This window comes from Artibeus jamaicensis, unplaced genomic scaffold, assembly GCF_021234435.1.
Source record: "Artibeus jamaicensis isolate MK-2021 breed Jamaican fruit bat unplaced genomic scaffold, CSHL_Jam_final contig_335, whole genome shotgun sequence".
Lineage (NCBI taxonomy): Eukaryota > Metazoa > Chordata > Mammalia > Chiroptera > Phyllostomidae > Artibeus > Artibeus jamaicensis.
In genome coordinates, this window is record NW_026521800.1 from 2,009,075 (window position 1) to 2,031,755 (window position 22,681).

General features: G+C 37.7%; 1 protein-coding gene across 1 annotated transcript in view; it reads right to left on the reverse strand.

Moving 5' to 3' along the window:
- The window catches only part of F13A1 (coagulation factor XIII A chain), a 187,340-nt gene that overhangs the window by 73,365 nt on the left and 91,294 nt on the right, over window positions 1-22,681 (reverse strand). The window contains exons 8-9 of the mRNA XM_053664120.1: window positions 10,707-10,881; window positions 7,824-7,962 (exon numbers count right to left, since the gene is read on the reverse strand). Of these exons, the coding sequence (XP_053520095.1) occupies window positions 7,824-7,962; window positions 10,707-10,881 (314 nt within the window). The remainder of the gene's footprint in view (window positions 1-7,823; window positions 7,963-10,706; window positions 10,882-22,681) is intronic.

The following is a 22,681-nucleotide window of genomic DNA, read 5'->3' on the forward strand; positions in this document are numbered from 1 at the left end:
AATGAATGGATCAAAAAACTCTGGTACATATACACAATGGAATTCTATGCAGCAGAAAGAAACAAGGAGCTCCTACCCTTTGCAACAGCATGGATGGAACTGGAGAGCATTATGCTAGGCTAAATAAGCCAGGTGGTGAGGGACAAATATCATAAGATCTCAGCTTTAACAAAGAACCTAAACAATAAAACAAACAAAGAATGAAAATATAACCAAAGACACTGGAATAGAGAACAGGCTGACAGTGACCAAAAGGGAGAAGGGAGGAATTTCAGGGGAATTTCAAGGGAAAGGGGAAGGATTTACAGGAACAAGTATAAAGGACACAAGGACAAAAACTAGGGTGGGGTAGAAATGGGATAGAGGTGGGGAGGGCTGGGTGGGTGGGCTGGGATGGGAGTAAAAGACAGAAAACTGTACTTGAACAACAATTAAAATAAAATAAAAAATAAAAACAACACAATTTTATAACTACTGATGTTAATTTTTTAAAAAATATGCTCTAGGGTGAGCCATCTTGGGTTTTTAATTTAGGTTCTGCCACTTTCTGGCTGCTACCAGGGTTATGTTCCTGTGCCTCAATTTCTTCTTCCATAATGGAGACAGTAACAGTAAGTACCTTAACAGGTTGTTAAAAGGACCTGATGAACTAGTACATGTCACCCACTTAGATCAGGATCCAGTTAGAAATAAACTCATTTTAGATCATGAGCTATTTTGATTTGTTGAGGGTGATAATGCCTGTCAATCCTATCTTCAAGAGGCTGCTGTGGGCTCACAGGGTATATTCTTAGTTTTCTAATGACAGCTGTTTTCATTTTGCTCCAGGTGATTTTGTCAAAAACAATCTGGCTGACAGTAACGTGGTTAACAAGATTTGAAGATAATATTCTTTTTCTCCCTTCCTCTTCCTTTCTAAAATCAATTTTAAAAGATTTTAAAATTAAAAGAAAATATGTTTGGTAGCTGTTTAGAATTGGTAATTTGCATGCATTGTGGGATAATTTTATGAACCCTTAAGTATCTTGAAGTAGTTTGGTCTGTATATAGAATTTTTCCCTACTTTAAAAATTTTTGATTCATTTTTAGATAATTATTTCCACACAGCCATCAAAACTTAAGATAGTAGAATAATATGAAAGTTCAACTTGTTGGAACACACTGAGTATGTCAAGTAATATACAGGTGAATTTGTTTAAATCTCAAAAACACACTATGTGCAAACCACCATCCCAAGTACTGCAATGAGAATTAGAATTGGTGGCTGTGTTAAACCCAGGACTGACTCACAGGTGTGAAACTTACTTAATTTCTGTTCTGAAACTTGCTTTGAAAGAGCTCTGTTTACAGATTCAGTACATTGCAGCACAGAAATGTTTGCATTCGGAGTGAAAAAAACAAAACAAACAGCAGCTATACTCTTTCTAAAAAGTATTAAAGAAAGTTGGGACTTTTTTCTTTTCTTTCTTTCTTTTTTGATCATTTTTTCATTATTCTATTACAGTGGTCCCAATTGTTCCCCCTTTGCCCTCCTCTGCCCTTTCCACCCCTTGCTCCCACGGTCAATTCCCACACTGTCATCTATGTCCATGGGTCATTTTTTAATTTTTAATTTTAATTGTTGTTCAAGTACAGTTTTCTGCTTCCATGGGTCATTCATACACGTTCTTTGACTAGTCCTTTCCCCTTCTTTCAAAAAACCAGATGCATTGAGGCCAGCCAATAATTACAGACATTTTCTGTGGTGTGTTTAGTTTTAGTTTTGTTTTGCTTTTTCTTACTGGGGAGCTGATGTGAAGCCAATCTGCAAAGCAGCAGCAAAATGTGAGTAAGCAGATCATAGCCCAGCCCTGTGCAGATAAGAGGTCTTTACACAAAGTGGCAGAATGTGCTGAATATTGGTGGGAAGAGCAGTATTTAAAAATAATTTAAAACATAAATAACTAGGGTCCTATAGAACTGGAAATGATGCTAAAGCTCATTAAAACCAAACTCACACATTTATACATTTATATCTGAGAAAATTAAGGCCCAGAGACATCAAGCAACATCAAGTTGCTTGCCCATCAAGTTGGGCAAGCCACTTGCCCAAAGTCACCCAGCTAATCTGTGGCAGAGTCAATCACATTGCTTTGTACCATGGAGAGAGAAAGAAAGGGAAAAATTACAAGAATAGTTTGACTTATTCAGTGTTTTTCCATGAAACCCCGAGGAAAATAAAAATAAAAGTGTGATTTCTTTCAACTTGGATCATCAACTAATTTTTAGATTAGTTGAAACTTTGGGATGAAACTGATAAATACAAATTTGCTAGTTCACAATTATTTTAAAAGATTAAACTTAAGTCTGTTTAATTAAACCTATTTAATAGTGAATGAAGAGGCAATAAAGGAAATAAAGACTCTTGTTAATTGTTTTAGCATTCACTATTTTTACAATTATCATTAATATCATTTAAGACATTTAAAACTCAGCTTAACTGAGTTAAGCTATTTTCTACATCTACAAGTGGCCCATCAGCTGGACTTTGAGAAGCAGACTGGTCAGCTTACAGGTGTTGGTGTAAACACATGCTCAGCTCCCTTCTCCTCATGTCCTGAGGGCATAACTAGCACATACTTTCCCGAACCCCACTTGGAACTCCACTGTCCGGAGGTGAACCAACTTTCTCTGCAACATGTGCAGCATGGAAAGGGTTACATGAGGAAGGGCCTAGAAGCTGGACAAAAAGGAGTCAGAGTCTGGAAAACTGTTGGCTCCAAGAGGGAATCTGAAACACTGTTGACTACTGGACCCTCTCAAACAAAGCGGGGGAGGGGAGGGTTTATCTCAAAGGAATCAAAAGCTAAATTGGACAGCACCTAGAGGAGTGACAAGCAGAAGTGGTGATAGATGGGTAACAGCCACCCATCTCCACCCCTGAACCATATTAACTCCATGGACTCCTGGTGAATGCAGGCCTGGAGGCATCTGCCCTTCAGGAAGGCAGACAAAGAGCTAGGTTTTCTTGATGTTGCACAGGAGGGAAAGGCAAGGAATTGAGTCACGAGTGTTACAGTGAGTTTCAGTATTCATACAACTGCAGTCACAATAATACAGGATAACTCTGTATAAAACTCCGTTCCTTCCTGACTAGTCTTTGAAACACTGATCTTCGGTTGTCTCATCTCAGCATGAGAACGGCCTCTCTCCTTGCTCCCCAGGGCTTAGGACTGAAGCCCCTTCCCCTCATCTCCATGACTTCTGACTCACATTACAGCCCACCTGACGTGTTTTTGTGGAGTGCTCTATACGTGCTCATGTCACCCACAAATACTGGATGGAGCTCCTCATGGGCAGAGATCTTATTAATTTCACTCACATATTAGTGCATGGTAGTGTTTGTTGAATGTATTACATGACATTTATTCAGTTAAATGAGCATTTACAAATTTTCAACTAATTTCATTTGTTAAATTCTTATTCTATTCTCTGTACCCTGTTACATGCTGGCAAAATAAACAAAAATAAGTTAGATCAGACATTGATCCCCACTGTGGGGGCAGCATTCTGGTGGAGCAAGCCAAGAGGTGGGCATAGTTCTTTCACCCAGAATGATAAAATCTGACTATGTCCTCTCCAGCAAAAGCACCCAGGATAACACTTTCATTTAGGAGAGAAGCCTTTTAATGAAATGCCTTTCACAACCATAAAAAGTGCCACTATCTGCCTTTCTTTTAAAATTGTTTCTCTTTTCTTTGTGATCATATAAAGAGGTGACTAAACTGAACTTTCTCCTTTCTTTCTTTCTTTCTTTCTTTCCTTTCTTCCTTTCTTCCTTTCTTTCTTTCTTTTTCTTTTTGAAATTCACAAGATCTCTATTAAAACTGAGATATTTCAAGGTGAGGCCAAAGACTACTCCCCCGCCCATCAGACTGAGCCTGTAGTTCCCTCCTCAGTGAGTCCTCATATTCATGTTCACTGTGAATGGCAGCTCGACGTAGCACAAGCATCTTCATTAAAGTGTCCACAGTGATTCATAGATGCCTTTCCTCAGAGGTTACGCATAATTCAAAACCCATCAGCACACTGGGGACAGGCAGCTTAAATTATTCCTTCCAGGATATGTTACCTCGCGTCAGTCCACTCGGAATTTCATTTGCTACCCTGAGGTTCAATTACTCTGCCCAGCTGTGTCTATTTAAGGTTCCTCAGCCCCTCCCTCTTCCAAATTGCTAAGAAGCTGACGCTTCCCTCTGTGGGCATCAACACCGTGTCCCCTCTGTGCAAAATTTCTGCCCCCCTGTCAGGCGAGGCATGCTCAGATGGAAACCCATCATGCAGGGACCTAAGGTGCCAAACCAGAAAGGAGGTGAATAAGCAGTGCAGCCATCATGATGGTTGATGAAGGGATAAGAGTCAGAACATGGGAGCAAGTCCAAACCTCGCTTCTCTTGGCTTAGGGGTGTATTGAGCATGACACACCCTCACATTCACCCTTGTGGTCTCCTCTAAACCTTGAACTGGCTTATTTCTACTTTGGGCTTGCTGGACCTGGCTGAGTCATGGGGAAAAAGACACCTGGGCTTTGAGACCCAATCAGGTAAATTAATTCACCACAAAATTTGTACCATTGGGATCTCAGTAAAGAGATGGTGGAGGCACAAGAGAAAGAAGCCAGGAAATATTTATCATGGTTTCCTTTGAAAAGAAAGGAAAGCAGCAGGGGGAGGAGAGCAGGAACCACCTACAAACTGAGAGGAAGTTGGGGTAAGTCTGTTTTACTGGAGCCTATGGAGGAAAGTGAGTCTGGGGCTTGGATGAGGCCAATTGCTCCCTTGACCCCCTGCAAGAAAATTCACTAGGCCATGCATTGCCAGCCACGCTGCCCTGGCCTCTCTGGGGTCAACCAGTGCCCACCAAATCTTCCCTGCATTCACCTTGGCCTCTATCAGTCTTCTTCCATTTCTACCTGCTGCCAGTGCCCTCCCAGCATCTCAGGTAGCCCCTGTTTCTAATCTCATTGGCAGGCCCTGATTGGGCCCTTCTGGGCCCAACACTGTGGTAAGTGCTTTGCCTGGATCACCTCATTTGTCACATCAGGAAATGGTTGCTATCAAGATTACCCTCACTCTACTGCTAGGAAACTGAAGCCCAGAGAGGTAAGGCCATTTTCTCAAGGTCACATGACAAGCAACTCCCCAGCACAGAGCTTGTCAGGAGGATGTGTTTGTGTTGATCCTGTGCTGGTTAATATGTCAAAGGCAGCCCATACCAGCCCTTTCAGTCAAGGGAGGGCTTAGGAAAACTTTTGTTCTGCTGGAACATGTGTAGCTTCTAGGGTCCACTAGAGTTTTTGCATTGGGGAGGCATACATTTCCGGTTTTGTTTTAAAAATACCCCAAAGTAACAGAAATAGCACAGTCATCTTAGTACACTGGCCACCCCCTTTTTTTTTTCTGACTGCTTCTATGTGCCTGGTTGGGTTGATAGCGACATATTGCCTCTAAGAAATTCCAGCTGTTTGACCAATAATGAAGGCAATAATAACAGCTAATATTCATGAGGCACCTGTTATGCTTATCTTTGTGCTGAGTAAACTAGAAAATTTTGTTGTCTTTAAAGGAGGAAAGAGAGGCACAGGGAGGTTGTGCCTTACCCAAGGTCACGTAGCTGGTCCATGGCAAAATCAGGCCTTGGATACAGACCAGACTGAGCCCTTTATTCTCTGTGGTCCATAGTCTGGTGTCCCTTGAGTTGGGTTAATATCAGCCATTCAGTTAGTCAGACAGTCAGTGATTACACAATATATTAGAAACCTGCTATGCCTGCACCAAGTGAGGTGAAAGAAGTGGAGCCTAGGGCAGTCTGACTGTGGAGTATGAATGAGGGCCCCAGACCAGGGAATATAGTCCCAGGGTAATGGGATATTCGGGGAAGGCTAAGGAACAAAGGGTGGCAGGAACAAAGTAAGGAATTTGGAGCAGAAAGATGAAAGGGTTACCAAGAATAACATCTATCAGCTTCACAATTTTGTTTATGGCCTCGTGGGTTTTATGTTGGGGTGCTTCCTGGGAATTTATGATGGGAAGCATTTGGATCAAGAAATCGGGAAGAATAATTTTGAACTGACTACAGTTGACTACAAAGGCATTGTGTGTGTCTGTAAGGAAGAAGTACACAGTGCAGAAAGCCAAATAATTCTCATTTTGCCAATTTTGATTGTCATACCAGGCTTTTGGGTTAGCTATTTGGGTCTGTTTTTGTCATTTAATGTACACGCAGGGCTTCTATAATGCTCTTCTAAGGGTGGATACTGCTATTAAATGGTGCTTTAAATTGCTGTTCAGCTTACAGAGGTGAAGTTTTGTCTTGCCTATACTCTCTAGCTTACCATTGCTCAGCTCATTCCCTGCAAATGAACTGCACTATTTTTTATTCATAGTAGTGCTTTGCTACTAGTTCAGTGATTTCCTTCTTCCAACATTCTCAAAAGAGTGTTTACTGGTACTAGTGAGTTAATACTACTCCTACAACTGTGATCCATTCCTGTAGCATGGGGGAGTTAAGGCACTTCTAACTCTTAATATCTCTTAAAATGAGCTTATAACTTCCTACTGTCCCCATCTGGATGCTTTTACAACTGTGAATGTTTTAGCTTTATTATTTATTTTAAAAAACAATGGTGGAGGGGTACACATTTTTAGGTTAGAAATTCCACCTAGTTCAGTGCCTGGCAATTTCCTCCCATAAAGGCCCTCATAAATGTCCTTTACATTTGGACTCAGGATTTTCCCCTCTTTTTTAAAATTTTGTTTTAGACTGTGTGAGTGCCATGTACAAAAGGAATTCCTTTGGAATCTTCAACTCCCTGTAGCCAGCTCGTGGTGTAGCTCTTCAGGTCAGTGGAAGAACACTGTGACTGTTGTTTGGCAACAGCATCACCTTTACCCTTATTTCTATCTCTGAATAAGTGATGAGGTCACAGGTTAAGGAAAACCACATTGTTATGCTCAAATATCAGTCCTATACGGCAAAGGCAAAAGTGGGTTGTAGTTAAAAGTCAGTTGTTTTTCATTCTCAGCTTATCAGGTATATGTCCTTGAGTAACTTACTTTAACCTCTCTGGGCCTCAGTTTCCTTACCTGTAAATGGAGGTATTAATAACCATCCACCTGATAAGAATTAGAGAAGATCATACACACACAGAGACTGGTACATAGTAAGTGCTTAATAAATGTTAGCTACACGACTCTTAGAGTATTAACATAGACAATGTCAGGTTTCCATATCTCTGCTACTCACAGTTTTCATAAACTAAGGCAAAAAACAGCTAGTATAAGTTCTAGCCATTAAAACAATGGCTTTTATCAGTGGTTGCTGTCATAATGAAATGCTCCATCTTTGTTTTTTTACTTTATTTTTTAAATTTTATTTATTTATCTTTAGAAGGAAAGGGAAGGAGAGGGCGAGAGAAATATCAATGTATGGTTGCTTCTCTTGCTTCCCCTGCTGGGAACTGGCCCCTGCTGGGAACTGGCCTGAAACCCAGGCATGTGCCTTGATGGGGAATCGAACTGCAATCTTTTGGTTCACAGGCTTGTGCTCAATCCACTGAGCTACACCAGCCACAGCCCATCTTTATTAATAAGAGCCCAATCTTCATGTTCAGTAGTATTTGTCATTAGGTAAAAACAATCTCTGACAACTAGACATTTCTACCTATGATATTGAACAGTCCTTAAAATAGAAGAGAAAGAAATAGTAGACAAAGTCTGTCTTGTGGTAAATGTGTAATGTCACTTTAATTAGAGATCAGCAAATGTCTTGTAAATCAAACTCACCACACTGAATCCTTTGTGAGTTTGGAGTTCACATTCCCATCTTCTTCCAGGAAGATGTCCATTTGCAAATTGGCATCGTTATCATGGGCTGAGAAATAATTGGTAACAACTCTTGCTGGTATCCCCAGGCATCGCAAAACTACAGGAAAAAAGGACAGACCACAACTAATCACATCACCGAAATCTAGTAAGTATATAAGGCACAATCCCTTCTTATAGGGACTGTCTTCTTTAACAATGTCAAAAATTCTTAAATAACAGAAGTAAAACCAATGAATTACCAAAGTAGTAATAAGTGAGAATTTATTGTGCAGACACCAAAAAGATAGTTCAGAAACCAGGAATGCTCAAACCAAAGATGGAAGAAGGCTCAAGGATATATTATTATAAAGCAACTTGTATAATGAGGGGGCAGTAACTGTTTATTCTTCACAGTGATTGGTTATATACTGAGAATTAAAGGAATTGGTTGGTGGTTATCTTATATTGATCTTACGAAGCAGTTCATGCTTTACCTACAATTTCCAGAGGCATAAGCAAGAAATGACCCAGGTCAAGTTAGCCTTGCAAAATAAGCTAAAGTAAGCTTGTACAATCAAACTGTTTATTTCTACTTGGGGAATCTTCAAGGCTGGTCTATGTTTTTGATTTTGACACTAATGTGAAAAGCCTCATTGGCACACATTGTCCCCAAATATTCCATACTAGAGAATGGGGCTACTGTCAGGCATCCAGGCTGCAGAGAGAATCCCTGCTGCCTGATCATTCAGAACTGCGGTTGGGCCACATGAAGCCAGCTGCAATAGAAGCCCAGGAACAGGGTTCCAATTGTTTAATTGCTAATCATACAATCATCAAAGTAATATTATTTTAGTGCAGCTAAGGGGGTTATGTTTCTGAAGATAAAATAAGATAAAAAAACAAGCTAATAGAAAGTTAAGAATTTGCAAAGCAGATCCTCAGTGGGGTTCGCTTTCCTGGCTGGCATTTGCTCTGTGCCATGTGGTGGAGGGTGACACCACAGATTCATTTCAATTGCTAGATAATAAATTACTAGGATGCATCTCTTGCCATATGTACCTATTGATTAAACTTAATCCAAATGCCCTCCATGGCTCCCAGGACGCCATACATCAGGGCTCATTGAAAATAATTCAGCTGACAATTTTAAGATTAATGACTTGACTTGCCTTTTACTTTCTCAGAATAGTTTAGCATTTTTAACCAAATATTATCTACCCACTTCTACAGAACAGCCTTGGAAGTTCAAACTGGAGTCTGGTAAGGTGGAGCTTGACACTGGGGTAAAAGAACCTCCTTCGCTTCAACTTTCCTCTTTAGGTTTATTCTCACTGTGCTTCTCCACATTGAGCTTCTGACTTTTCCTAGCTTACCATCAAAGCCTGGAGTAGATCTGATGACCCTTTTATACAAGGCATAAATGGATAGGAGGTGCTCACTATTTTATCTGACTCTAAACCCAAAGGAATTACACAGGGATAATGAAATTGCAGGCAGCAAGAGGACATGGGGAGGCAGAAGGCCCCTTTTTTTCTCTGGAATCATTCCATAAGAGTGGCTGCCTATGTTGGGTGCCATTTTGTACAGTCTTGGCTTGCGAACCATGAGGGAGGGGAACTACTGTCTTGAAGCTAGGGCTTCTTGCTAGAACTTCAGAGACAAGACTTTCTAGGAGACTATTCATTGACCTTGTTTACTCTCAGGAAATATACATATATTCCTTTAGTCCTTTGGTATACTCAGATGGCTGAGAAAATGATCTTACTCATTTTGAGGCTGTGGTGAAACACAATACCTGGTACAAAAACTCATTATTTCCCCCTGCTTGGATCAGTAATTCTTAGATTGTTACGACATTGAGCGGAAACTGATAGGCTTCATAATCATTTTTAGAAAAATGTCTGCATCCTAGCTTCCAGTCTCCAACCCCTCCTTGATATTTCTGAATAAAAAATGCTAACTAGGTAGAGTATTCATTATTAATGAGCAAGCAGAAAGGACACTCCCATTCAAGCTTATCATTTTCTTCAAGGCTGTTGAAATGGCATGTGAATGAAAATTACTACCAATGATGAGATCACACTGAAATACATGTATTTTAGAAAATAGTCACTGAATTAACTATAACATTGGGCCTAGATAGGTAAATGCCATTAAAAAAATGATGCATGAGGTTTAAGAGAATAATTCTGTTCCCATATACTTTCTTCTATGCATTGTACATTGAGTGGATTAAAAGCCAGAAGAGAAACTGGGGAGTAAATATTGTTCATTAACTTCTGATATCTAATTGCTCATGGTCATTGAGATTCCCATGTTAAAATGGAGATTAAAAAATTGTGAGTAGATGAGACCATCTACCACAATTCTTTCCATAGCTAGGGTAAAAATTAAGTAAATATATTTATAAAAAATTTCAGTGATAAACAATAAGCAAATAAGCATAGTTGTAAAACTTCTCAACAACAAATAAGCAGCATACATCTTTTCTTACTAGTATTTAAATTTGGCTAATTTTAACCTTTCCAAAATGTGGGAGTCACTGAAAACAGAGTGCCACACCAATTCCCCCACATCCTTACTTCGCCCCTGAGACCCTCTATTTCTCTGCATATAGAATGATGGATTATGTAGGAAATAATCCATCATTCTTTCTATAAAGATACTGCAGTCAAAGAGAAACTATGAGCATATTTGGCTGAGAACAATTTAATTATGCATTGACTGCATCCCAGAATAGCCACTCATAAATTCTATAGAGCCAACAGAGATTGCTAGGGCTCTTTGCCAGGTTATAGATGAAACGTCATGAAGCGAAATTTTTTTTTTACATTAAAAGATATCACTCAGTTGGATACTTACATGTGTTAAAGACACCAGCAAAAACCCAGCACTGACCATAACGAACTGGATTCTGGGAACTCTGATACTCCAACAGAATGTCGATGCTTCCAGTCCAGGCTGATGGGGGGACACCATAGGCATAGATATTGTCCCAGGATCCAACAAGGACACCTTCATCATCTTTGGAATTAACCTAAAAAAATATCACAAGTGATGAGAAGGAAGGAAGATCATTTAGAAAAATTTTCTCCAGACTTTGACGTTGGGCGAGATAAGGCTCCCATTGCCTTCCTTAGGTCCTACATGATGAAAACAGTTCATTACTGCTTAATTCAATGCTATGTTATCAGAGAAAGGGATGTAATAACTAAGTATGCTAGAGGAAACCAATAACCAGATTTCCTCCTCAATAGCATATCATTGTAGTAAGGTGGTTTGAATAGCAGATAGGAAGATTTTTAATGTCTTCTCCAGTGCTTAGGAGAACATACACATAAAGTACTTGGTCTGGTTGAAATAGTGCTGGAGAATGATGTGAGAAGGAGAGGAAGAAGACTTATACAAGAAGACAGTTCTAGTAGTGATCGAACAGGCAACTTGTCTTGGTGGAAGGAGAATTCAAAACTGACAAATGACTAAAGATGTATAGGTAGAGCAAGGACCAAGAATCTCATGTTCTAAGGAGTTTTGATTTTGGTGATGAATGGCAGGCACTAATGAATTGAAAAACAAACAGATGCTGACATACAAACCATTAAAAGTTAGTAAGATTACTACTGGTACTTTATAGAATATGTTCTAAAATATTGCATTGAAGTATTTTTATTTATGATTATTTTAATGTGATTAAGATTTTATAGTTTTGTTAAAAGAACCCTAAGAGCCCTAAAACACCAATCCAAAAGAACCTATGCACCCCAATGTAAATAGCAGCACAATTTACAACAGCCAAGAGCTGGAAGCAACCTAAGTGCCTATCAGCAAATCAGTGAATCAAAAAACTGGTACATTTACACAATCAAATTTTACGCAGCAGTGAGAAAGAACAAGCTTATACCCTTTGCAACGGCATGGATGGATCTGGACAGCATTATGCTGAGTGAAATAAGCCAGGCAGTGAGGGACAAATACCATATGATCTCACCTTTAACTGGAACATAATCAACAAAAGAAAAAAGCAAACAAAATATAACCAGAGACATTGAAATTAAGAACAATCTAACAATAGCCAGAGGGGAAGGGGAGGGCACAATGGGGGGAAGGGTGTTCAGGAACTACTATAAAGGACACATGGACAAAACCAAGGGGGAGGGTGGAATCCAAGGAGGGAGGTGGGTTTGGCTGGGGTAGGGCACAGAGATGGGGAGAAAATGCAGACAACTGTAATTGGACAACAATAAAGTAAAAAAAATATATATTATTCAAACAAACAGAAAAAGATATTTACATAAAGGGCCTTTCATATTTTATAGTTTAAATATGGAGATTTGCTGAAATATAAGCAAATAATGGCAGTCTTGGATATTTTGGAAAACCTAGCTGCATATTCAGACCATAGCCATCTGGTCTCAGCAAACCTCAAGTGCAGGAACAAAATAATTTTGTATTTAGACACTAAAACAAAGGTTAGGAAGTAACAGTTCCAAGACATTCTGTCAGTTTTTTTTTTTTTTTTGGAGAGGTGGGGTATCGCTGAATCTTATCTCTCTTTGTATAACTTTTAAAAATTAATTTATTGCATTGATATTGATTACATTGACATTGGTTAATAAGATCATATAGGTTTCAGAGGTACATTTCTATAATACTAGATCTGTTCATTGCATTGTGTGCCCACCACCTAAAGACTCTAACCATCTTCTATCACCATATACTAGGCCCCCCCTGCAATCCCCACTCTCTTCCCTCTGGAAACCACCACATTGCTGTCTGTGTCTGAGTTTCAATTTTATATCCCAAATGTGAGCGAAGTCATATGACTTTTACCTTTTTATCATGTTTGAATACAGTCAGAAGAATGTTTAGGTGAGTAGCCGTGGAAGTTTTTTTAAAAACTGATGCTACTTTAATCATGTTTATATGTTGACATGACCGTAGTTTACACCCTTGCTCCTCAAAGTGTGGTCTGTGGCCCAGCAGCAATGGAATCCCCTGGGAGCTTGTTAAAAATGCAGAATCTCAGGCCCCTCCCAAGACCTGCTTAAGCAAAGTCTGCATTTTAACAAGATGCCCAGGTTATTTGTGTGCACATTAGTTCGAGAAGCATAGGTCTAGATAATGCTGAGAAAACATCAGTAAGCAATGTGAAACGTGCAATTGAAACAGGTATGTTTGGATTATGAAAACCATAGAAGACATACTAATATACAGTGAGTTTTAATGTGTTTACCACCTTACCCACTAATAGCTCAGCATCAGTTGATGGGCCCACTTGTCCAGACCCCCTCTCCTAGGCTTGCGGCATTTGGCAGTATAGGAGTCTATATTTTCCAGTGGGTTATGAGTTAATTGAGACAGAGATAAAAATCTGTCTTTCTGACTTCTAGCAAGTTTTGGAAAAAAGTAGATTGTTGAATAATCACTTGTATACTCAACAAGCATTAGGCATTGTACCATTGAATAAGAATAAGACCTTCTCCCTGGGGAGAGATAGATAAGAAACCAATCAAGTGCAGGTAAAGGTTACTGGTATTAAGACAGAAATATGTACAGGTAGACTGGGGGCCCAAAGGAGGGAGGAACCTGTTTTATCAGGCTGGAAGGTGGTGATGGTGGTGGTGGTGGGCTGAATAGAGGAAATGAGTGGCTACAAAGGGCCACTTATATACTGGAAACAGTTTGGATAAATGCTTGGTGTCATGAAACCATGTGGCAGGTTTAGGGACCTGCTAGGTAGGAGCTGCCTGGGTATTGTGTAAGGCAATATTGGATGAAACAGAAAATACTAGAAGAAAACAAATAGGATGTGCAAGTACTTTCTACTCTAAATGACAGACCATCCACTAAATTTGAAATTTACTATAGCACTGAGGGTTTTTTTCCAAAGAGGGCCCTTCTGGGGAGTGTTCTCTAGAAGATCACTATCCCATTTGATTTAGACAGACTACATTTCTCCTTTAACTCTGTACAGGCAGGTTAAAGTGAGGGTAACTACCTAGTTAATTTGTTTAAGGTAGAGAAATGGTAATTCTTTGAAGATTTCTGAATAACTGTTCAACTGATTGCAAACTTATGCTTTTGATGTAAACCTTTGACCTCACTCTGTAATGCCATGAAATGACAGGGACAGCAGGAGTCAGCCAACCATTTTGATTCTATTCATGATCAATACTCTGTTGCAGCTAAGTTGATTATTTAAAATTCTTCATTTATAATGAAACCCGAAGGGTGCCTTTGTAGGCTCTGATGTGGTTTGATTTTTGTGGGTAGGTAGATTCAACTTTAATTCACATTATTATTTCCTTATCCTCATCATTGAGAAATAGAATAGGGCTTATGAATTTCAGAGGTAAAAGTTTCTAAACTATGGTTCAATGACTACTTTTCAAATAGAGAGCCATTAATTAGAAAAGCTATTTATAGCTTAGGGTTAAACCCACTCAGCTAAGGGAAAAAGTTAGGAGGAAAAAAGCTATCTCCTCTACAGACCTTTTAATTGTTAATGCTGAGCTGTTCCCCTGTTGTTAGATAAATCACAACTCTCACTTATTAGCATTTGGCCATATTAGCTACTGTTTTCTAATTAGAACATTGATTTCTGGGGAGCACAGACACTGAAACAGATAAGTTTTAGTTATAGATGTAAAGGGTTAAAGTAATAACTTCCTTTCTAGACAATAAGATATGTTTGGGGGTATCTCAAGGGCATTTTTAAAAATGCCACAATGGACTATTTTCAACACCTATCATGAACTCAGAGTTTGACCAGTGACAGATGAAATGTCTCAGTCTTGCATCACTGATGGTGAAGGAGACAATGTGGACTTTAGATAGGAAGCATTAATAAACCTCATTAAGATTTGGACTAAGTTATCCTCCCATAATAGCTACCAATATTAGAAAAATGAAATACCAACCTTCCCTCTCAAGTCACTGTCACCAACCTCAGGTGCATAACATAATTCAATAAACTGCAAAATCTGGTTCCAAGGGAAAATAAGGATTATGGAGTGGAGCAGAAAGACAACATGACTCAGTTCCTAACCCTAACCACTAGTTTTTCAGAAGCCCTACTGTCAGCTCAACACAATCCTGAGACTTTTTATTTGTATTTCAAAGTCTAGAAAGAAGCAGACTGAATTAAAGTGCAGATAATTTTTTGTTCTGACCAGAATAGTGGACACAGGTGCTGTGAACAAGTGGGTGAAAAAAGGCCTGCTTCTCTAGAGAGGCAGAAATTCCAGGACAGTGGGGAAAGGATACAAAGACTTAGAGTTATTCTCCCATGGGAATGATATGTACCTTCAAGTAGGTGGAGATGATTCTGGAATGAGAAATTTAGGCTTAAAAAAGAGAGCAAATCTCAAGTATTCTAACAGAGATTGTCACATCTTCAGCAAAATTCCCTTCCCTGCTCCAATATTTCTCAGGGTCTAAAGATGAAATACATTGGGTAGTATGACCATTTTGATTATGTTAATTCTTCCAATCACTGAGCTTCCATTTGTTTGTGTCTTCCTTAATTTCTTTTGTCAGTGTTGTATGGTTTTCTGAGTACAGGTCTTTTACCTCCTTCATTACTTTATTCCTAGGTACTTTATTTTTCTTGTTGCTAGATCAAATGGGATTTTTTCCTGATTTCTGTTTCTGATATTTCATTGTTGGTGTATAAAAATGCCTCTGATTTCTGAGTATTGACTTTGTATCTAGCCGTTTTGCCAAATTCATTTATTAGGTCAAGTAGTTTTTTGGTGGAGTCTATAGGATTTTCTATGTACACTATCATGTCATCTGCAAACAATAACAGTTTTGCTTCCTCCTTTCCTATTTGGATGCCTTTTATTTCTTTTTCTTGTCTGATTGCTGTGGCTAGGACTTCCAGTACTATGTTGATTAGGGGTGGTGAAAGTGGACAACCTTGTCTTGTTCCTGATGTTAATGGGAAAGCTCTAAATTTTTGTCCATTGAGTATGATGTTGGCTACCCAAAGTGATTTATAGACTCAACTCAATCCCCATTAAAGTACCAATGACATATTTCACAGATGTAGAACAAACATTTCAGAAATTTGTATGGAACCATAAATTTATGTGGACCCTGAATAGCTGCAGCAATTTTGAGGAAGAAGGACAAAGTAGGAGGGATCATAATACCTATGGGATGTGTATTACAAGTCCAAGATAATCAAAACAGCCTGGTACTGGCATAAAAACAGGCACATGGACCAATGAAACATAACAGAGAGCCCAGAAATAAACCCAAGTCTCTATGGTCAACTAATATTCAACAAAGGAGGAAAAAGCATAAAATGGAGTAAAAATAGCCTCTCAACAAATGGTATTGGGCGAGCTACATGCCAAAAAATAAAACTCAATCATCAACTTACACCATACACACAAATAAATTCAAGCTGTATAAAAGACTCAAACATAACTTGTGACACCATAAAAGTTTTAGAGGAAAACATCGGCAGGAAAATCTCACACATTCCATGCAGTAGCATTTTTACTGATATGTCCCCTAGAGCAAGGGACATAAAAGAAAGAATAAACAAATGGGACCTCATCAAATTAAAAAGTCTCTACATGGCTAAAGAAAGCAGCATCAAATTGAAAAGAGAACCAACTATATGGGAAAACATATTTGCCAATGATACCTCAGACAACAGTTTGATCTCAAAAATATATAAAGAACTCACACAACTCTACTCCAGGAAGAAAAAAAAAACATTTAAAAATGGGCAAAAGACTTCAACAGGCACTTCTCCAAGGAGGACATACAGAGGGCCCAGAGACATATGAAAAGATGCTTAGCATCACTAGCTATCAGAGAGACGCAAATTAAAACCACAATGAGATACTACTTCACACCAGTCAGAATGGCCATCATAAACAAATCAACAAACAAGTATTGGAGAGGATGCGGAAAAAAGGGAATCCTAGTTCACTGTTGGTGGGAATGCAGACTGGTGCAGTCACTGTGGAAAACAGTATAGAATCCTGTTTTTCATATCTTCAGAAAACTAAAAATGAAACTGCCTTTTTGACCCAGGAGTTACACTGCTTGGATTATACCCTAAGAATTCTTAAGTAACAATTCAAAAGAACCTATATGTCCCAATGGTCATGGCAGCACAATTTATAATAACCAAGAGCTGGAAGCAACCTAAGTGCCCATCAGCAAATCAGTGAATCAAAAAACTGGTACATTTACACAATCAAATTCTACGCAGCAGTGAGAAAGAACAAGCCTATACCCTTTGCAACAGCATGGATGGATCTGGACAGCATTATGCTAAGTAAAATAAGCCAGGCAGTGAGGGACAAATACCATATGATCTCACCTTTAACTGGAACATAATCAACAAAAGAAAAAGGCAAACAAAATATAACCAGAGACATTGAAATTAAGAACAATCTAACAATAGCCAGAGGGGGAGGGGACTGTGGGGAGAAGGGTTTCCAAGAATTAGTATAAAGGACACATGAACAAAACCAAGGAGGAGGATGGAAGCAAGGGAGGGAGGTGGGTTTGCCTGGGATGGTGGGAAGTGGTGGGGAGAAAATGCAGACAACCATAATTGAACAGCAACAAAATAATTTATGGGAAAAAGATGAAATACATTGGCTTCAAACTGACATTCAGAGGAGATATCAAACTAATCTCAGATTGGGAAGAGTCAAGATATTATTTACACTATATCAGAATAAATAGAACACTTGGAGAAGAGTTACTCAAGTATGAGCATGAATTAAAAAAAAGAAGCTTTGAGAAAAGAACAGAGGGGATGAGAAAAATAGAATATTACAAAGTAATTTATGCAAGAAAACAAAATTGAGGAATACAAAGAATTTCCTCACAATCTCTAAGGAGATCACAAACATAAAGAATAAAATGAGAACTAAGTTACATTATCATGGAACTAAAAGAATATAAACAGAAGCAACAGAATAGTTACTGCTGAAAATAAAATTAATGAAGAAAAAAGGCTTGATATGAAGAACATACCAATGAAAAACATGAAGTGATGATGTTATTTAGAGAGAAGCTAACAGTTATGGAAAATAAGAATGATATATTATAAGAATAATTTATATCTTTAAAATAGAGAACCCAACAAATGAAAGAGAAGATATATTCATGATATAATATAAAAAATATTTATCAAGTTGAGAAAAAATTTAATTTCTATATTGAAAAAGCAATCTATGCTTTAGGGTAACAATGCAGAATGTTCATTGCCTAGGAACTTTAATTAAGCCATTTGAACTTAGGTGTAAAAAAATAATACAGAAAGAATATGCAAATTAGCAACAAGGGAGGAAATTATACTGCCTGCAGACATCTCCATAGCAGCATTCAATGGCAACACACCATCAATCAAAACAATCAGTAGTCCTAAGAGAAAGAAAGGTTGACCAAGAATATTATGCAGAGCTAAGATGTTCTGCAAATATAAAGGCCACCAGCACATATTTCAGACATGAAGAATCTCAGGAAATATAGTATCCATCAAAACCAAGCTACTTGAAAAGTGATATCAAGATAATTAAGGACTAAATCAAACAAAATACCCAGAAGTAGAGATTCTGTAGTCAAAAGTCAAGTGGTAAGAAAATCCATGTAAGTATAAAAATCTTTGGGAATTGTAGTAGCAATAGGATGGATATGAATTAAAACTTGATACTGGAAAAACAGTACAATCCTAAGAAAAATTAGACATGAGGGAGAAAAGAAAGAATGGAAGTGCTAATGTCTTAATATATTGATCTCTCTTAGTTAATTGACACCATCTAAAATGAAAATGTAATTAAAATATAATTTCTATATTGTTTTAATGGTTTCATAAATTTTTAATAACCTTAGAGGAATCTGTTAGGTAACAAAGTTTCTGGTAGTAGAGAAATAGTTATTTAAAGTTAACAATTCCATCTATGGTAATTTAGTTTTCCTCTTTTGTGAAAGTAAAATTTAATATAATTAAATAAAACTTAAAATTTAATATAATTTGAATATACTAGATGTAGTGTTTTAAATTAAATAGTACAACACTGTTGGGCATAAATACAAACAGACCGATAGAACACAATAGAAAACACAGAACTAGACCCCAGAAATATAGTTAACTCATTTTTAACAAAATTGTAAAGGCAATTTTAGAGATAAAAGAATAATCTTTACAACAAATGTTGCTGGAATAATTAAATATTCATATGCAAATGTGAACTTTGATTCATACATTTATCATAGACAAACATTATCTCAAAATGAATCTTAGCCCTAATTTAAAGCCTAAAATTCTAATTCATCTAGAAGAAAACATAGGAAAAAAAATTGTACCTTTAGTCAGTCAAGGATTCCTTAGCTATAATACCAAAAGAATGACCCCTAAAGAATATATTAACAAATCTGACTATCAAATTAGGAACTTCTGTTCTTTGAAAGACATTGTTAAGAGAATGAAAAGATAAATTCAGGGTGTGCAAAAATATCTGTAAATCATATATGATAAAGGGCTTGTAATCAGAATATTGAAACTCAATAACAAAAAAATGAACAAAATTTAAAAGCATGGACAAAATATTTGAACAGACACTACATCAGAAAAGATACATGGATGACAACCACAACAAAAGATGCTCAACATTACTAGTCATGAGGAAATGCAAATTAAAACTGCTATAAGATAATAATACATACCTATCCAAAGTCTAAAATTAAAAAGACTGATCATGTCAAGTGCTGGGGAATACATGAACACCTGGGGCTCATACACTGCTGGTGGGAATGTAACATGGTACAAGCACTTTAGCAGTTTCTTAAGAATTAAACATACACTGATCATATGACTCAGCCACCCCCACTCTTAGGTATTTGTCTAAGAGAAATAAAAGCTTATGTCTATACAAAAATTTCTATATGAATATCCCTAGCTTTATTTTAAAAACAGGAAACAGCTCAAATGTCCATCGGTAAGTAAATGGATGCCCAAATTGTGGTTCATCTACACAATGCAACACACCTCAGCAATAACATGGAATGAACTACTGATGCACAAGGAGGATGGATGCATCTCAAAAAGAGGTAAAGAAGCATGAAAGAAGCCAGACAAAAATAGCGCATTCTGCGTGATTTCATTCATAGGGAATTCTAGAAAATTAAATCAATATTTAATGACAGAAATCTGAGCAATGATTACCTGGGGATGGCAGAGAAAGCAGGGAGTCATTAAAGGGAGAAATTACGAAGGAAGTGTCTGGGAAGTGATGCCATGTTCATCATTTTCCTTTTGGTGATGGTTTTATGAGTGCATCAGAATCACAAAATTGTGTATTTTAATTTGTATATTTCACTGTATGTCAAAAATATCTCAATAACACTTCCAAAAATAGGCATAATACTTTTAAGTTAAATTAGCATTATGCTACAATGCCCTTTTTGATTTTAAAATTACATTTATCTAATTGGTCTGATGCATGTCAAATATTAATAAATGTTTCTTGGTGGTGAAATTTGGGTAATTTTTTTAAGAGGAGAATTAACTTTTATTTAAAAGTTTTTCTAGGATGTTCAGATTCTTTTTGCATAGCATTATCTTTTTTTAACCAAAAAATAAAAAAGATCTTTTATTAAAAAATCCTAGAAGCAGATATGCCAAGATACTAATTGTGATCAATTCTTGCAGTGCAAATATATATAATAATTATTTTCTTTCTTTAAAATATTTTATTTATTTATTTAATTATTTCCGATATTGGGGAAGGGAAGGACAAGGGCAGGGAGAGAAACATCAGTGTGTGGTTTCCCCTTGAATGTCCCCAGCTGGGGAAGTGGTCTGCAACCCAGGCCTGTGCCCTGACTGGGAATAGAACCAGTGACCCTTTGGTTCCCAGGCCCACGATCAACACACTGAGCTACACCAGCCAGGGCTATTTTCTTATTTATACTTTAAAAAATGTTTAGAATTTCCCCATATATTTATCCTGGGGGAGACGGTAGTTAAAATTTATTTTGTGCTCTGAGAGGGTAGGCTGCCTCTCCGAATTCAAGGCTTAGGTCTATGGGGAGTGATTGAAGGAGTTTCTGCAAATCCAAGGGAAAGAGGCAATGTTCTTGGAGGGCTGATGAGAAAAGGCAACCATTCAGGAAATGGACCATCAGGGACTTAGGAACTGTGGGAAATCCAGCCAAGAAATGCAGTGCTTTGGGATGACAGGCCCTTTAAATGGGGTGGCTGTAGGAAGGAAGACTGGCCTGGGCTTGGTTCTAAAGTGGAGCTGCCTGACCTTAGGGCCTGGAGCTGGAATCACATTAAGCAGCCCTCACCCTAGGTCAGAACAAACCCTGGGTCCTATAAAATCCAAAGGGGAGGGAGGGCCTGAAAGCATAACCAATACTGGACTTCTCTTTAATTATGGATATGGGGGCATTGAGTAGATTTTAATGTGATATTAAAAAAAAAGAAATGTGACATTTCTTATTTCTTGATTCTCTAATTTCCTTAATATATAGCTTTACATTTTGCATAGTTATTATGTTTTTCTGCATTTTTAAAGGTAAAGGTATTTTTTTTCATTTTGCATGTACATTTTATTTGGTTATAATAAGATGAGTTTTCAGTTATAAACCTGTATTGTTAAATTTCACTGTTAAAAGTTCTCATAAAGGCTAGGATTAATATAATGCTTGTAGAATACAATTTTATACCTAATACTGTCTGCAATAGTCTCTCAGAGACAATTGGATATAAATTTTGGGTAATATGAGTTAGTTTCAAATGTGGTGAGTTACACTTATAAAGGAGAATGAGCACAGTCCTTGAATACGATCTTTCTAGGTTTTGTGAGCCACAAGCCCCCAGCTATAGTCCGGTAGTGATCAATCTTAATTGTAGGTAGAAGCAGTACAGATGTGAAATTGGGTTCATGACACTCTAGGGTTCTACAAAAGTACCTCAATAGTCACTGTTTGGGGGGTTGTACAAGGAGATTATCAAGTGCTGGGGAGTGGGGGTTTTAGGCCCAACTCTCTTTAATAACAACAGCTCTCTGTTCTCTTCTTTATATTTAGGTTTGATTGATATTTGTTTTAAAAAGTAGTTCCAAAAAGTAAAACTTGAAAACCCATTGGCCTGGGAATTTGGAGATATGTTTCTCATGTCTCTTCTGCCATTTTTCAAATTATGTGGTGAGGATAGAGAAGGAGATGAGCTGAAAATGAAGTACTTATAGAGAGGTTATTCCATGAAGTGGGTGGGGCTCCTAGCAAATACACACAGGAGAAAGGATTAGTATAGCAGAACCCTTTTCCTCCCAAGCCTAGAGCCTCATCTTTGATTCTTTTTAGAATTTCATAATACACATGACAAAGTAAAAGAAAGCCATCTATAATCTTAGCTTTTTACAGTGGTGGGTTTAACAGCAAGCTGATTAATACCTCAGTGCTATTGGAAGTGTCAGCCTTTCTGGAATGCCCTTCCACACTCAAACCCTTTCTTTACCTGGTACATTCCTATGGATTTTTGAAAACTCAGATAATTTCATTCTGGAAAACTTTTCTATTTCTTTGATATGGATGTCTTTTCTCTGTGTTCACATAGTTAGTGTTCTTTGCTTAGTACTGTCCTTCTATTTATTAGATTAGATTTCCTTGTACCTTTGTTCCCATTACCAGATGCACATTCCCAGAAAGAAGTCACCATGCTGTTTTGACCTTCTATTCCCAGTGCTAGCACAGATTGGGCACTAAATAAGTTTCATTGAATGAATGAATATGGTAGCAGTGGAAGGTGTGTATAGGCCACCTTTTAATATTTCTTTACTAGATCAAGACAA